Raw genomic sequence first — 17,393 nt, forward strand, 5'->3', positions numbered from 1 at the left:
AAATTCACAAAAATAGATGAGTAATCTTTTTATAAAATAGTGATGAATCTCTCTCTCTCTCTCTTTTTTTAGTAATTTGACGGTTATACATATTTTGATGACAAAGAGAGTCAATCTTAGGTGTTAGCTGGTGCAAAAGTGATAGATAGTAGTTAATTAACGACAATCTTAAATGGTGTAAAAGATGTTTTATCAACGTAAACGTATGTTATGTGTGAATTAGCCATTCTTTTTCCTTAGCATTGAAAAGATAAAACTAATGATCAAACCAAGTGATTAACTAGAATTTCCATGATTTTCCCTGCCATTTTGTTCAAACCAAGTGGTTAACTAGATTTTTTGTGATTTTCCCCTCCAATACTAAGGTCCTTTGCCAAAGTTACCATAATTGATGGGCAAGTAATATAAATAATTACATGATTTTCCCTGCCATTAAGCAACATAACTTGGTTTGATCATTAGATGTGTCATCAAATAGATGTTGCTTAATTGTAAACATATGTCGTGTAATTATTTATATATTTGGTTATACCGTTGCGTCATCAAATAGATGTGTTGTGTAATTACGGTGAACGGTTATACAAACCCATATACTTCTCGCGCTTAAAGTACATGTCACACCTTCAAATTCCATTTACGGGGGTTTACTGCGAACATGTGCCAAATTAGACTACATGGTATGGTGATGGACCATCCTTGGAGGATGGTCCGCCACGTAGGCGACACGTCACAATCCTCACTAAGATGCTCCATCCTCCAAAACTACAAGGCATGGTAGGATGATCCTAGTCATAGTCCTCACCATGTTTTTTTTATTATTTTTATTATTTTATTTTTTTTTAACATTTGACAAATATACTAATAAAATATTTTCATTAATATTAAACCCACATTACATAAATATTAAAAAAAAACATAAACTTAAAAAAAAAGACTTAATAAAAATAAACATAATTGGGAGAATTGGTTCGGTTCTAGCGTTCGATGAAAATTGGGAGAATTGGTTCGGTTCTAGCGTTGGATAATACCCCGGAACCGAAAAAACATTTGGTTGGGTCGGATTAGTGGGAGTATTCGGGTTGTTCGAAGGCGTGTTGGGAGTATCGGGGTTGTTGAACGGATCCATGAAAATTATGTGGAAGAAGGTTGAGAGTGTAGTGGAAGAGAGTGTAAAAATTATAGGAGAAAATGGTGAATTGTGGAAGTTAATTTGGTGTTTGATAGTGAAAATGGGGGTTTAATTTATATATTTTAAAAAAGTAGCCGTTTGGCTTTATTCAAAAAATGGAAATTTAATTTTTTTTTTTTTTATTAACGGTCATATTTAAATTTGGGGGGCCCACTTTTTGCTTCGTCGAGAACGGCGGAAAAGAGACGTTGGGGACGGGACGGGATGGGGGCGGCACGGTGTTTGGACCGTCGCCGACCCGCGACGGCCCGGGGCCGACCCCCATACCGTATAGCCTTAGGGTCCAACCACTACTCATGTTGAACATTTATAATAAAAGAAAATTACCAAATATCACTTTCAACATGAAAAGTGATAGGGTTTTAACAGTTGTAAAAACAAAGAACCAAACTCCAAATTAAACAACGGAAGCAAAAGTATTAAGTGCCAAACATGACAAAACCCAACAATTTTTAGCATATTAAAGAAATAGTTTAAATAACCGTAATGACACTCCAAATTGCAAGGCAATGTAACAATCCAAGTTACCAGCCTTAACGACCAGTGTAAAAACATGCTAAACTGTGTCAACATAAAGTTGGTAAATTCACTAGTTTAAATAATCATGTTCTGTCTTTTTTAGAAAATGCACAATTCAATTATATCAATTAGGTAGCTAGCATTTTTTCAAGTTATTAAACAAGGGAATCAAAGCTGACTATTGTGTTTTGGTGTCTTCCACAACGTCTATCACAATCGTGGCAATTGAGTTAGGTCAATGTTTCATGCCCGGCTCCTAATACGGTGTGAGGTTTGTCAAACCCAGTAGTACTACCAAATATTATCTCGCCATCCCATATTCACGGTTCAGTGCCTAAGGACATCAGTGATATTGAGTGTGTTTGGTACACAAGTGATATAAAGGAACTACGTTAACTAAGTGTAGTTGTGTTTTCTCCTATTTTTCTCTTATTGTGATATCCTACATCAGTTGTGAAGGGGAACAAAGACTTTCTTATAAGGGGCTGGATACAATCACCATCATGACGCGTTTTAAACCCGTAAGGTTTTTTTCTTTCCATACAAAATAATGTGACATTTTTTTATGATTCCTATGTAAATATCTATGGAATTTAATTCGTTAATTACCGGTTATTAAAAATCATTTGATAGACAAGTGACCCACTTGAAGTAACTTCTTGAATGCCAAGACCTACCACCCAAAACAAGACAAGATAAATGAAGTAACTTCTTGAATGCTTAGACCCTACAAAGGCCCTAGTCAGGGAAAATTCACAAAAATAGATAAGTAATTCCTTTTTTTTTATAAAATAGTGATGAATTTTTTTATAACTTATTAATTTGACCGTTGTACATACTTTAATGACAAAGAAAATCAATCATAACATGCCACGTGGTAACATTTGTGTCAATTGCCACAAATGCGATAGTACTTTTGCGACAAACTAACAAGGTGCAAAAGATGTCTTATCTTGTGCATCACATGTCAATTAGTCATTGATTTTCTTTAACATTAAAAAGGTTAAAATGACAATATAAAAAATAAATTAAGTCAATTGACATTTAGTATAAAACAAATGCCTACTAGAATTTTATGTGATTTCCCTTGTAAGACCACCCGTAGTGGGGCGTGATTTTTAAAAAAAATTGAAAAATAACGCCCCAAAACGCCCCCATCCCCACTACATGGGGCGTTTTAAGGCGTGTTTTTTGAAAAAAATGGGTTTCGCGTTATAATTAAAACGCCATGTTGATATTTGCCAAACCAATCAGTGATGAGCATGTTCTGACAAGTATTGAGAACCCCACCTTTGCATGTGTGGAAAGATTGACTAACCAATCACCATTTGCCCTTTTTTTGCATGTGTCCAAAGTCTGACAACTTTCCATCAATTTGCTTTTTTTTTTTTTAATGATTGGAAGGGGGCGTGATTTTAGGCATTATACCCACTACACCACTTTTGTTATAATGCCCCATCGCTGACTAGGACGCCACGTGTCGGATAATGCCCCATGGTGGGGGCATTATAACACATTACCACTACACATGGTCTAATGACGACCTACTAAAAGTCATTGCTAAAATTACCCTAATCGATGGATAAGTAACCAAAGCATGCTTTGATCCAAAACATCATTACTTATGAACTCCTGTTTTAGCAAGGCCGAATTAATTGGCCTGACCACTTAAGCCAATCAGGTGGGTTTATATGCTATGTGTAGACCAACTTGAGATGTATAGATGACAATTGAGTCTTTATACGCTTCGTATAGACCTATACAAGATGTATAATTAATAGCGGCTAGGTATTGAAATATAATGGTTAGGTGTACAAATAGCTAAATCCTAACATATACGTTTATTCCACGTATATAATAAAGAGAACTTATACAAATAGCCAAATCCTAACATATATGTTTAATTTTTAGAGGTTGCCCTGCAGCGCAGTTAGCAATCTTCATCCCGATGAGGGCTTTGGCCCGGGCTCAAACCAGGGTTCGAGTCTGAGGGATACCGGTGCCCAGCTTCGGATGGGTAATTTCACCGCCAGGCAGCGATCTGGTAAGCTAGCTTGGGAGAGGGATCCCCTCCGCGGTCAGGGGTACCGTGCATCTATTTTTTATTTTAATTTTTATGTTTTTTTTAATCTTTTGATAAAATAGTTTTTGAAGGTAAAAGAATAGGTAAATATATGACGTAAAAAAGTGCGAACATTTAATATAATACTATTATGCTTTTAAACATTATTAATTTATTCCCTTTTCATTTTCGATTGTTGGACATAAATATATATACAAAGTATCATTTTAGAGTAATTTTAAGAAAATAAACATGAGTATGACATTATTATATATAGTTACACAATCAAACGTGTAAGTAAAATAGTTATATTAATATTAAAACTTAAAAGAATAAGGTGATATTAAAAAAAGGTGCATGTGAGGTCGAAGCGAGCACTAGTTGATGAGGGGTCACAATCATGCAAACTGGTTTCATTATCTTCACGTGGAACGGTCACTGATTCATTTTATCTCGATACAAATTAAAAGCTACTTCATTTATCCTGTCCTCTATTAAACCTTTTTTATATTGTTTCTCTTAAAAATAAAAAAATAAAAACTAACACCGTAGATAATGCAAGAGATGTTTGACATCAAAAGACTCGTATGACATCATTTTATGTATGATAAATTTCAACAACATTGCATGGGTGAAGATACAATAGGAAGTTTATTTGGCTAGAAAGGCTAGAAAGTGATTTTGATCATCCATTTAGTTAATCAATAGCCTAAGATTTAATCAGGGAAGTTGAAAAGGAAGAAAAGAGACGCGTGAGTTTATTTAGGGGCATTCTAGTTAATCCAAGCCAATAGTTTCTCTCTCCTCCTATTCCCCCCCCCCCCCATTTTTTAAACGTTATAACTCTTTCATACGATATTATTTTTTTATAAAAATTGCACCAAAAAACGAGCGTTTTTTTAATCTTTAAAACGAGTATACTATTGCTATATTTTCAAAAAAAAAAATTTTTAACCCAGTTGCGTAAAACGCAATAGAAAACCCCCCAGTTACGTAAAACGCAATGAAAAAAAAAACCTAAAAAATGACATTTTTCTAAAACGCAATGCACCAAAAACACAAAGAAATGACTTATTTGTAAAACGCAATGGCCAGAAAACACAAAGAAATGTCTTATTTCTAAAACGCAATAGCCTAAAAACTCAAAAGAAAATGTACTTTCTAAAACGCAATGGACCGAAAACACATAAAAATATGTTTTACCTAAAACTCAATGCACCAAAAACACATACAAATGTCTTATTTCTAAAACGCAATGGCCAGAAAACACTTAAAATGTCTGTTTTCTAAGACGCAATGGACTGAAAACACATAAAAAATGTTTTACCTAAAATGCAATGCACAAAAAACACAAAAAAATGTCTTATTTGTAAAACGCAATGGTCAGAAAACACTTAAAAATGACTCATTCTAAAACGCAATTGCCTAAAAAAACAAAAGAAAGTGTTTTATGTAAAACGCAATTGACTGAAAACACTTAAAAATGTGTTTTACCTAAAACGCAATGACTAAAAACATTTCAAAAATGTGTTTTACCTAAAACGCAATGACTAAAAACACTTAAAAATGTGGTTTTTCTAAAACGCAATAGCCAGAAAACACATAAAACTCTCTTATTTCTAAAACGCAATGGACAAATAAAACTGTCTGTGAACTGTCTGAATTGTCTACGAATTACTGTCTTCGAAATGAGCCAATTTCTGGAAAATTAATTTTTCTAATGCATTTTTATTACAGCAATTTAATCGAAATGAGCCAATTTCAGCTCAATCCCAGCCAGGGGCTCTGCCCCTTGGACCCCGCCAGGGGTTGCCGCCCCTAGGACCCCGCTACCAGGGGCGCTGCCCCCGGACCCCCGCCAAGATCCTAAAACGCAATGACTAAATCAAAAACCCAGATCATAAAAATGAAATTAAAGAATTTCTTACATGGATCGAAGTGATTTCTTCAACAATTGACGAATTTTGAATGATTGAAACACTTATCAGCCCTCGAATCGAACGGATCGAGTGATTATCTTCAAAATCACCGGAAAAAACGAGATTTTGTATGAAATTAAATTGGGTTTTCTTCAAAAAAGCTGAAGAACACGTTGATCGAGTGTTTGAATCATTGATTGGTGATGATAATCGCACTATAATGTAGTGATTATTGAGATATAAAGTGAAGAAATGGTTGAAGATGGTGGGTTTTGAAATTACTGGGTTTTGAAAAGGAAGAAGAAATGGTTGGATTGACTAAAATACCCTTTTTCTTTATTTTAAATGTTGCCACATGTCCTAATCCTATTGCTTTCTACACTTTCTAGCCAAAATAAACTTCCTATTTAAGTTATTCCCTGCATTTATATATAAAAGATATATGATATGATGTGTATAGAATTAAAAGTTAAAAATGTCGAGTTAAAAAAATAATTGATAGATCTTTATACTCATCAGCATTAATTGACTTTCGTGACATTCAGGTTGGATTTTTTTTTTACATCTACATTTATCATCATTTTAGTTATATATGGAAGAAGTTATCCTCTTAGAATCCATAAAATTATATATAGATTTGGAAAAAAGATCAAATACAAATAATTTTAACGTATAAAACATACGAACTGAAGGTTTTACTGAAAAAATACGATGGGATTTTCGTAATTATTTACTCGTAGAGTAATTATCAAAATTACTCTACAAATGATATTGTAGGGTAATTTTGATCTTTATATAGTAATTTTATAAAATGTTCTTATAGTGTAATTTTGCTATTGTAGAGTATCATAATTACTCTACAAATGATCTTGTATGATAATTTTGATCTTGTAATGTAATTTTGTAGAGTATCATAATTACTCTACAAATGATTTTGTAGAGTAATTTTGAATTGGATGTTGTTTGATAAACTTGCAGAGTAATTTTGATACACTTGTAGAGTAATTTTGATAATTACCCTACAAGATCATTTGTAGAGTAATTTTGATAATTACATACGAGCAAATAATTACGAAAATACTAACGCGTTTTTTTTGGCTTTTTCATGTGTTTCGTACGTTTTATACGATTAGACACTTTGTACGTGAGATTAAGTCTACAGATATATAGATTTAATGTTCTTTCAAATTATGTGTTGATAGAGATTGTTACTTTAAAGCCATATATAAATAGATTGTTGCATTTCTCAAGGTTCAGTGTCTTCATGATGAGGTATATCATAAATTAAGAAATTTTTAGACACGAGACCTATCATATTTCCAAGTAAGTTTTATCAAGGTTCATTGTCTTCATAATAAAAAGCTACTTAAAACTCAACATTTGTTATGTTAGTTTGCTTAGTTAATAAGGTAAACTGGCAACAAGCTACGTTGTTACCCAATTTTAAATAACAAATCAAGTCTTTTAAAATTCCATCCATAAATCTCGAGGTTATTACATACATTACTTTGCATGTTTTGAACTTTACTAAATAGGTACACAACTTCTGGCGCAAGGAAACACTAAACAAAATTAACTTTTATAGAAAAGATAATAATATAGAAAATAAAGTTAGAAAAAAGATGTACATATAAATTTTTTATTGTTGTCTTCAAATTCACATCAATACAAAAAATAGGGCTGACAAATCGTGTCTTATCAGGTTTAACTGGTTTCTAACGACACGAATAACACAAGTATTAAACATGAATACAACTTGTTTAACTATTTTATATCTCATGTTTATAACACATTTGTATGTTTTATGTACCAATGAGAAAAAATGATGGATCGTAGACTGCATATTCTATATATTTTTAAAAAGATAAAAAAGCAAATGGTGTACTTTTTCAGTAAACAAGTATAATCATGTTTTATAAAGATATTTATTGTCAGCCCTAAAAAAGCCTAAAAAAGAGCTACTTGTCACGTTAAAATGTGATATAAATCAACAATATCAAAAAATGAAATAAAATGTGAAAATATCTAGAGTTAACTTTCGTTTTGCTTTTTGTGGTTTGGTCATTTTAATGGTTTTCATCCAATAGTATAAAAATAGTTATTTTCCTTCTTGATCTTTCGAGTTTATCGCCAGTTTGCTCCCTGGCTCTAACTCAGTTAAAACGTTCAATTAAAAGTAGGGGTATTTTGGTAGTTTACTCCCTGGCTCCAACTAAATTAAAACGTTTAGTTAAAAATCGCGGTAGTCGTGGTCGGCATGTGGTAGTTGTAGGTGGTGGTGGATGGTTGTGGATGGTGGTGGCCGGCAGAAAGAGTGGTTGAAGAGATGGAGATCAGAAAAAGAATTACTTATATACATGTAAATAAAAAAGTTATAAGTTTATTTAGGTGAAAAGACTTACATTTCCTTGTTTTTATCTATAAAATTACAAAAATACCCTTCTAGTTAATGGATTTTTTGGATGGAGTTAGAAGCGGGGAACAAAATGATGATAAGTTAGAAAAATCAGGAAGAAAAATAGCTCTTTTTAAACTATTGAGGTAAAACCATTAAAATGACCAAATCCCCAGGGTCAAATATCTAAAATAATTGTTTCTCTTTTTCAAACACAGACTGTCAAAAAAATGAAATAAAATGAGTGAAAATAAAATAATTGTTTCTCTTTTTCAAACACAAACTGGGCATCTTACCAGCTTTTCCTTTTTGCAGCACTTACTCCCCCAGCCACCCATCACCATCTCTCTCCAATCTTCATTCTTTCTTTTTATATACACCCACTCTAAACCCTACTCTTCATTCCACATGGAAACTGGGTGGAGGACTTCCACCTGTGACGGCGGCGACGGCGGTGCTGATGCTGCTGCTGCTGGTGATGGTGGTGCTGGTGACAGTGGGGGACACAACAGTAGTTACACACATACTGCCTGGAATACTTGGGACATTAGTACTACTACTCCTACTCCTGGTACAAGTTTTTATAATTGGACCAATCCCGCCTCCGTTAAAGCAACGGAGGCGAGTGTGGTCCACGCGCTTCTTTTTGGTGTCACTGGTAATAACAACAGTGACACCAGTGGAAGTGGAATGCACTCAAATTGCATGACGGACCCGCATATGATGTGTTTGAAGCTCGGGAAACGGCACTACTGCGAGGACATGGCGGCCGAATCCAGTAGAAGAGACAAACAACAGTATCCGTTTCAGTATCCGAATCCGTATTACCAGGCTGCTGACACTAGTACCACAGTGTCGACACCTGGGGTAAGGGTAACGTCTTCACCGGTGCCCAGATGCCAGGTGGAGGGGTGCCACGTGGCACTTGGTAATGCCAAAGAGTACTACAGGAAACATAAGGTGTGTGAAATTCATTCGAAGGCTCCCAAGGTTGTGGTGTCGGGACTTCAACAGCGGTTCTGTCAACAGTGTAGCAGGTTTAGTTTAATAACTAATTAACATTCTATTATTGTCGTACAACTAAGTATTTTTAAATATTTGAGATATTAATTAAAGTATAATAATAATTACCAATTATAACCTTATCTATTGAGGGTCGTCTATTCTTTTCATTAAGTGGATAAAGTTATACTAAGATAGAGTATTTGTTCTTTGCACACAAATCATTGGAATGATGTGATTGTGTGACGGGGCAAATCTTATCTCTATCCCAGAGAAGAGACAGTACTGCCCCTCTTGCTAGATTTTAAAGTACAAAAACTGATTAAATTAATGTTTACATAGTGGTAATTCCGCCTTTGAAATATGTATTTCTAGCATCTTGCTAGCTTGTTTTTAATAAAATTTTTCTGTTAAAAAAATAATAATTGTACGGCTCGTATGTATAGGTTTCATGGGGTGACAGAGTTTGATGAAGCCAAAAGGAGTTGTAGAAGACGATTAAAAGGACATAATCAACGAAGAAGAAAGGGAACGCATTCCATGGTGGAGCGACGGCTTGGACGGTCACCGTCGAACCCAGGATGTGCTCTCTCTCTTCTGTCATCTCCAGAAACCCAATCCTGGAATTCCTCTAGTGACTTGTCGTCAAGATGCAGCGCCGCGCTTTATGAACTAATCGCGGCAAACAGAGCGACTTCTTCAGTTTTCTTGAATCAAAATTTCTACCATCAACCGGTTGCGTTGGCTGACACCCAAATGTGGGATCGATATAGTAATACGACGATAGGTGAGGTAAAGCAAACTCCGGCTTTGGAATTTGGGCTTTTGTCGATGAAGGAGAGGTCTAAGGATCCAGAGCCAGAGGAGTGGACCGATTATTGTTGGTCCTCGTTTGGGGGCGCCAATGTCATGTAGAAGAATGTTGGATGTTTTAGTTTTGTACCACAAAACATATGTTTTTTTCTTTCTTTCAATCTCTCTTTTTCCAAATCTAACTCCAAAAGTAAGTACTTGCTCTTAATAAAAACGTTTGTTTATGGTACAGTATGTACCATCAATCTTTGTATTGTAACTTATATGTCAAATAAAAGGTGTGTTTGTAAAAGGTGTTGCATGATTAAATTTATAGAGTTAATTACTGTTTTCGTCCCTGTGGTTTGTCAAAAATCACTATTTCAGTTTATTAGTTTAAAAATTGCGATTTCAGTCCCTGTGGTTTCACTTTCGTAAACATTTCAGTCCACCTCGTAACCATTTCAGTCCCTGTGCTTACAGAATAAATGGATTGAAATGGTTACGAAAGTGAAACCATAGGGACTGAAATCGCAATTTTTAAACTAATAGACTGAAATAGTGATTTTTGACAAACCACAGGGACGAAAACAGTAATTAACTCAAATTTATATGTATTTAAATTTAACGTATATATAATAATAATAATAATATTATTACTATTTTATTATTATATATAACAAACTTATTAAGACTCGTCAAACTAATAAGTTTGATACTTAGAACTTAAATCAAGCCCGTTATCAATATAGCGATAATCCTTTAAGCTAGGCTAGATTTGAGCTTTGACCGAGTAAATCATGAGTAACTTTACGAACAAAATTTAATACCCAAAACGTCCTGACAAGTCATTAATCAAGATTAGGAAAATCATAACAGTTAATTTCCAATCCCTTAGACCCTTACAACACAAAATTAGCAAAACAAACACCTTTCTAGAATCATCCCAAAAGAGTTCAAATTTGATAATATTTTCAAGAATAGACTTGGATCACTAACAAGCCGCTGCTAGTCAAGCTCTATAGTAGTTGCCTCGCTCATCACCATCTGCGCCCATAATAAGATTATATGTAAATTTAACCCAATAAAAGAGAGCTTTAAGAGGAAACTTGTTACTAGAAAAGTAAGGATACAAATAAAAATAATATTAGAAAGAGTAAATTACGTTTTTGGCCCTTGTGGTTATATCACTTTTACTATATTAGCCCAAAATAAGAACTTTTAACATATCTGCCCCCATGATCTCTATAACTAACCATTTTGGCCCCTAAGTCTAGAGATCATGGGGGCCAAAATGGTTAGTTATAGAGACCATGGGAGCCAAAATGGTTATACTTAAGGGTCAAAATGGTTAGTTATAGAGACCATGGGGGCAGATATGTTAAAAATTCTTATTTTGGGCTAATATAGTAAAAGTGATATAACCACAGGGGCTAAAAACGTAATTTACTCTATTAGAAAAAATACCTGTGTTATGCATTCTTTGAAGTTATTACTAGCTGTTGCTAGCAAGCCTCTCTCTGCAAGCTCATAGTACAAAGTTAAGCCTTCAGGCCCATTAGCTTTATCCTTCTGCAAATATCTACAACAAATCGAGTTACTGTTATGAAAGTAGGCCCCTTTTGCAGCATCGAAGTAATATTTATTCCAACGAAATCTAACTATTAATACCTTTGCTGAACAAGCGTTTCCAACGCTTGCTTAGTGCTCCCAAAGTCGGCATTTCTCTCATCATCCTGCGACAATCCCAATCGCGCTAAATGGTGCCACAAACTTTCTACATTCCATAAAAATAAATGTAAGCTTAAAATGTGTTGTATAAAAATATGAAGTTAAAAGATGAGCATATATAAAACTTGAAGTTAAAAAAGTAAGGGTAAAATGATTACTTATCTATGCAGTCAATAGCGTGCTATAGTGCTTAGCGGACATACAAAACAAACTCATAGCGGTCCAAATAGCGGTTCCGCTATTAGCGGTGCTAAATCCCGCTATTGGACCGCTATTTTGAAACCTGTATAGCGGTCGTAGCACTGCTTTTAGCAGTTTTTATATTTCAGTCCAAAAGTAAGGTAAAGTCCACATTAATCAACTTTTTCTTTGAAATAAACCCAAAATTAAACCTAAACCGAGGCCAAAAGTCTTCATTCGCTGGACACTGGTTCTTCATCAGTTCATCGTTCAACAACTTAAACCTAAATCTCTAAATCGCTGGACTTCCTCAGTTCATGTTTTGGATTTTGATATTACTACTAATATTTTGCATGATATTACTATGAATTTTAATATTATTATTAATATTTTTCAAATATATATGTGTGTGTATATATATATATATACACATAAATTATGCATGATATAAAAATTACCGCTATACCACCGCTATATCATATAGCTGACCTTGACCGCTATTTGATTTTGGACCGCTATAACTGCATAGTTATTTATTAGATTGTTTTTAATAAATTGGGTACATTTGATATTTTTAACTATTTTGTAAGGGCATATACGATATTTTTAGTTTTGGTTGGGTATATATGAATTTTTTTCAAGTTTGTAAGGGTATATATGAAATTAATCCTTTTATTTAACTAAATGTAATATTGAAACACAAATCATAGTTTACATGAAGCGGATAAAATACCTTCAGTAATTTTGCCTCCAGCGAGATTAACGATGCCAAGAACAACAAACGTGAATCCAGTTAAATGCGATTTTTTACTATCTTCAATGTGTTTTCTGTAGACGGCAGGATCTAGCTTACTTGTTATGATGTATGCTTTTGCATCAGCAGAACCTGAAAAGCGGAAACTATTTTAGTAATCATGAATCTGCTGTTATCAATAAGTTATAAGATGGATTGATAGTGGTTGCTCACTTTGTGAAGACCGGGCCTGATTAGTTGAAGAAGGGCGGGCCCGTTGCAGCTCCTTCATATCGTATCCGAATACCGTAGAGAGCTTTGTAGTAGCCTTGCCGAGAACAACCGACGGAAGTGATCTGTTGTGATAGTTTTTTGTGACTAGCTGAGTCAACTCGTCTCGTTTGATCGGGCAACCTGAGTTTTGGTGTGTTTTAAAAAGGATATAACGTATAACTTCTGCCACGAGTTTGTCGCCTTCCTGGACTTGAAAATATTTAAAAAAGTTAGAATTGACGAAAAGGTTTGCATGTATCGGGAAAAATGTTTTAGGGACAAGTTGACCTCTTCAGAAATTCCGAATTGGGAAAAATTCGGTTCAGCGGTTTCCATCCTGAAGGTAAAGACATGGCATATTAGCTTGTAACAATCCAAAACCCGAAAGTAATTAATTGTTAACAGACAACGAACGATACAAAAAAGCACGACAACTACAAAAAGGAGATTTTTCTTGTACTTCGATGCTCTTTACGGGGGCATTTGGTAAAACAAAGACGGAAAATTAATAATAAAGAACCCATGCCAACTACTGAGATTGTAATAGTAAGAGCGAGCAAATAACCAAAGGAACCGAATTAACTGACTTAACTGAACCAAACAATTGACCGACGGTTCGGTTAAGCCATAACCAATTAACCGAAATTTGTGGTTTGGTTTCGGTTTTGGGTCTAAAACTGACCCATGCACATATCTATGTTCTAGTTCTACCCAATTGATCAATTTCTTTAGTAAGAAACAGAGCGGTTAACCGAACAGAAACCAAGACAAAAACCAGTTAACCAAAACCGTTCTTTTAACATTATCAGGTTAACTGAAAGTTCGGTTATGGTTACGGTTTTGGGCCAAAACGGACCCAAACCAGTTAACCAAAACCGTTCTTTAACACCTATGTTTCATCTTTGGGTTAACGCTGCCATAGTTACCAATTTACCTACTTTCTCAGTGTACAACAAACAACCGCCATCTTCTACTGCCAAAAAGCCCACACTAGTAGTCTAGCACTCAAGGACCAAAACCGCAAGTCAAACCCCGTCAACCAGTCAACACAAAGACTGCCAAGTCAGCAACTCCGAAGCCAGCAGTTGACCCAAAGTCAAGCGCCCCACCTCCAACAAACTGGGAGAAAGGGGCTGGCCTTCAAGAGACAGTAGAGCTGGCACAAACGTTACAAGTGGAGTCACAAGATTGGTCCTTGGGGTTTGTTGGAAGATTCTTGGATGCCGATGTCAGCACCGCCACGTCATCTGATAATGGTAGGATTGCGGGTATGCTGACTCGGCTCAAAAGCATAAACGATTGGTTAGATAAGATCAGGACTAACAAAAATGATCATTTGTCCATAAGGACAATTGAACATATAAAGAAAAAGATTTATGATCATCTCCTTACACCAAGTTATCCCCTTCCCATATTCATTAATCGACAACGGAGTTCCACCCGAAATCCGATTCATAGACAGTTTCAAAGATTATTTTTTCATATCCAATTAACAAACTCTACAGAGACATTTCATCGAACACCTGGAGTGTGTCTCTCATGACCCCGACAAATCACAAAGATTCAGCTTCACATCACATCACATACTACATGCTTATATCTAAAAACACATACTTGATTATCAACACATTACATACTGAGAAACCTAATTGACAAGAAGAAGGAAAAGTTTATTAAAAATACCTTCAAACCCTAATCGACTGGAGAACTGGAACTGATGTGTTAAATCAGACTGGAAGAGAAGAACTTATCGTAAATGGGGAATATGAAGGTTTGGAATCAACTTTGATGATGGATCAATTGGTTTCAGCACTGGAAGAGAAGGAATCAGTCGTCCTAACTCCTAATGATGGATCGATTTTAGGTGTTTTACCCATTTAAACTTAAAAAAAAGATTTTATGATCGAAACCAGTATAAAAAAAAAAAAAAAAAAAAAAAAAAAAAAAAAACACACACCAAACCGGGTTTTTTTTTAAAAACCGCTTTCTACCAAAATCGAGTCGGAGGTTTGTATATTGATCATCGAATCCGGTTTTTTTTTCTTGCTCAAAACGGTTTTTAACTGAACCGAATCGATTAGTACCGGTTCGAGTTCCCACCATGTAAAACCGGTTACAAAACTAAACCGGTTTTTTTCCAAAACCGATTTGTACACCTCTAATTTATGGTGATATTAGGTTATCACCCGGGATTGCTTCTCGTGCTAGAGAAAGTTACTTATATTATTATTATTATTTGTTAATGCATAAACTTGACGGTAAGGGTTTTAAATCAATTAATTTTAGAGAATCGGTTCTTTAAATGTAGAGGCCCAACTGCTATTCTTAATCACATACGCTAACAAATATTTGTCATGACTACAACATCGTTAAAATATTTTAAAGTGTCTAAAATAATAATTAAACAATAAAGTGTAACGAAATTGAAAATATATATACATATATATATATATATATATATATATATGTAAATTATACTTGTAACGGTGGCACTTTTGGCCCCATTTACTTATTAGTGAGCCAATCTGAGTAATTGAAATGGGTCAATTGCGCGGAACTCATAATATACGTTGGAAGTCTATCATACGGTTACTTTTTAAAGTGGTCAAAAAGGTGTTTTCGCGTCAACCTAACTTAACCGTGCATTTTTTATGTGTAGTAAAAGAATTAACTATTTAACCCGTTACATAATCCCCTCATTATAAATATTTCAGAGAAGAAATTCAAAATGTGATATACCTTTATACTGTCGAAAATTAAACACTTCTGGAAAGAAGACAATGTAAAGTAGATAAAAATAACACTTAGGAATAACATTTGTCGTTCAATAAAAAAGATAAAAAAAAATACGTAATAAGCAAATGAAATCATTCATTTTAGACGATAATACACATTAGAACTCACGTGAGCATGGTTGTAAAACAAGGTCTACAAGGCTGAGTACTCTCCGAGTAGTCGCTACAAGGTAAGTTGCCGATGCGACTTTCTTCAACTCCGTCTAATTACTTTGAATTGATCAAACGTGGTCAGCATCGGTTAAAGGACCTGTATGTGATGTCACCTTCACCCTATACAAAACTGCTGGTCTTCTTGTGGATGATTTTGACAACTTGGTTCCTTCTACTTTTTCATCTAAGCCAGGCTGTGAATTGAAGGGATTCTCGACAAATATTTATATCGGTTTTTAATTCTTATGCACCCTGTAATGATTGTTGAGCTCTTTTGATTGCAAATGCACGACCATTGTCAAGAGTTCCTTTGTACCCCTGTCATTCACCATCTTTCCTGTTTAGAAATCTTTTCTTCAAAATAAAGATTAGTTAGTTGAAACAAAATGAAAATCTAACATAGGCATGTCATTAGCTCAAATATTATTATCACTCTAATTTATTAAATTTGTTAATTTGTCTATTTTAAATAGACATATAGATAACAAATACATAGGCAAGTCAGCTCACCTTGTCACAACCTAGAACAATGGCTTGTAACAGTTCATATTTTCGCTTACTTTCTCTCTCCCAAACTAAAGAAAAAAACATTTCCGCTTATTTATAGCTCTTGCTTCTCCAAATCGCATACACCACTGAACCATTTAACATTAACATTCATCGTCACACGGTCACAGCCTTTTAAAATGTGAAAAATGTTCATCCTTCAACTTTAGTTTCTTCCCCTCAAGGCTGTTGATTAATTGTGAACAACGGGGACAAAGTAATCAGCTCAACATGATCCAATACTTTCATTATGAGTCTCAGATTTATAAACAACCGAACAAAACAGATACACCACCATGGCTGCATACTTGCTAGATGCAATGCAAAATAGAGATATACATCTTTGTTTCACATAACCATCCAAGTTGCCCTACCAAGATACAGATAATCTCAAAATTGTTCAAATCACTAAAATTGATCATCATAGCCTTTTAAATCACGAAAAATCTTGTAGCTTATTTACATCATGACGACTAGGATACATGGGCACGTGTATATTGGTAATCGGCCTGTAATGTCCAACAATATATAAAGTGATGGCTGATTGTAGAGGTGCACAAACCGAATTTTGAGCAAAACCTGCTTGGTTTCGGCCAAATAAGTCAAAACCAACCGGCAACCGTACCACTTTTGTGCGTTCAGTGCTAGCATCATTGAAAGTACTAAAACCAAAAACATAAAAGATGTATACAAGTACTGTTATCGATGTTATAAAAACAATTATGAGGCTCAGATTTGTAAACAATAAAAGTATAAAACAGAGTGGATAAATCCGTCAAGGCTGCATACTTACGTTGCCATGTGAAACCACATGACCATCAGGGTTGCCCTGCCAAGATGCGGACAATCTCATCTTTGCCCAATTTCACTCAGACGCATTGAAATTGATCATCACTACCTTGAAAACTCATCGAATCATCATCCAACAGACAAAAATTGAAATTATGGACTACTTGGGTAGAGCGCCTAATTTTGTGGATTAAATAGGATCCGAACTAATTGGGTCGGGTAGCTAAAAACGGGATCCGCGAGCAAGAAAAGGATCCATCTTATTATTAACCGATATTCATGCCTAAATTGATGCTGTCCATATTTTAGAGATTA

At 34.7% G+C, this 17,393-nt stretch overlaps 2 protein-coding genes across 4 annotated transcripts; one reads left to right on the plus strand and one right to left on the minus strand.

Annotated features, from left to right (window-relative positions):
- The first annotated feature begins 8,350 nt into the window (after positions 1-8,350).
- On the plus strand, positions 8,351-10,144 carry LOC110937808 (squamosa promoter-binding-like protein 8). The gene is made up of 2 exons (XM_022180266.2): positions 8,351-9,121; positions 9,533-10,144. The coding sequence occupies exons 1-2, from the start codon at positions 8,493-8,495 to the stop codon at positions 9,999-10,001; spliced, it is 1,098 nt and encodes a 365-aa protein (XP_022035958.1). The 5' UTR covers positions 8,351-8,492; the 3' UTR covers positions 10,002-10,144.
- A 556-nt stretch (positions 10,145-10,700) lies between these two features.
- LOC110937809 (melanoma-associated antigen 8) lies at positions 10,701-14,665 on the minus strand. Of its 3 annotated transcripts, none has more exons than XR_002591062.2 (8): positions 14,479-14,665; positions 13,734-14,068; positions 13,084-13,132; positions 12,757-13,000; positions 12,523-12,675; positions 11,550-11,655; positions 11,346-11,450; positions 10,701-10,925 (listed from the first exon to the last, which is right to left on the minus strand). XR_002591062.2 is itself a non-coding variant. In XM_022180267.2 (8 exons), exons 2-8 carry the CDS (start codon positions 13,760-13,762, stop codon positions 10,887-10,889), a joined length of 735 nt encoding a protein of 244 aa, XP_022035959.1. In that variant the 5' UTR covers positions 13,763-14,068; positions 14,479-14,662; the 3' UTR covers positions 10,701-10,886. The 3 variants fall into 3 exon arrangements, 2 of the variants coding, with proteins under 2 accessions (XP_022035959.1, XP_022035960.1); XM_022180267.2 differs by having other exon boundaries at positions 11,346-11,460; positions 14,479-14,662; XM_022180268.2 differs by lacking the exon at positions 13,734-14,068 and having other exon boundaries at positions 11,346-11,460; positions 14,479-14,660.
- Between the last annotated feature and the right edge of the window lie 2,728 nt (positions 14,666-17,393).

The sequence above is a fragment of the Helianthus annuus genome, chromosome 4 (assembly GCF_002127325.2).
Source record: "Helianthus annuus cultivar XRQ/B chromosome 4, HanXRQr2.0-SUNRISE, whole genome shotgun sequence".
NCBI lineage: Eukaryota > Viridiplantae > Streptophyta > Magnoliopsida > Asterales > Asteraceae > Helianthus > Helianthus annuus.

Coding starts and splice junctions, on each gene's coding strand:
- LOC110937809 (XM_022180267.2), bottom strand. CDS start 13,762: ATGGCGGTTGTTTGTTGTACACTGAGAAA. Junction 11,461..11,549: donor GAAACGCTTGTTCAGCAAAG/GTATTAATAGTT, acceptor GATTTGTTGTAG/ATATTTGCAGAAGGATAAAG. Junction 10,926..11,345: donor TCAAAGAATGCATAACACAG/GTATTTTTTCTA, acceptor TTATGGGCGCAG/ATGGTGATGAGCGAGGCAAC.
- LOC110937808 (XM_022180266.2), top strand. CDS start 8,493: ATGGAAACTGGGTGGAGGACTTCCACCTGTGACGGCGGCGACGGCGGT. Junction 9,122..9,532: donor TTCTGTCAACAGTGTAGCAG/GTTTAGTTTAAT, acceptor TCGTATGTATAG/GTTTCATGGGGTGACAGAGT.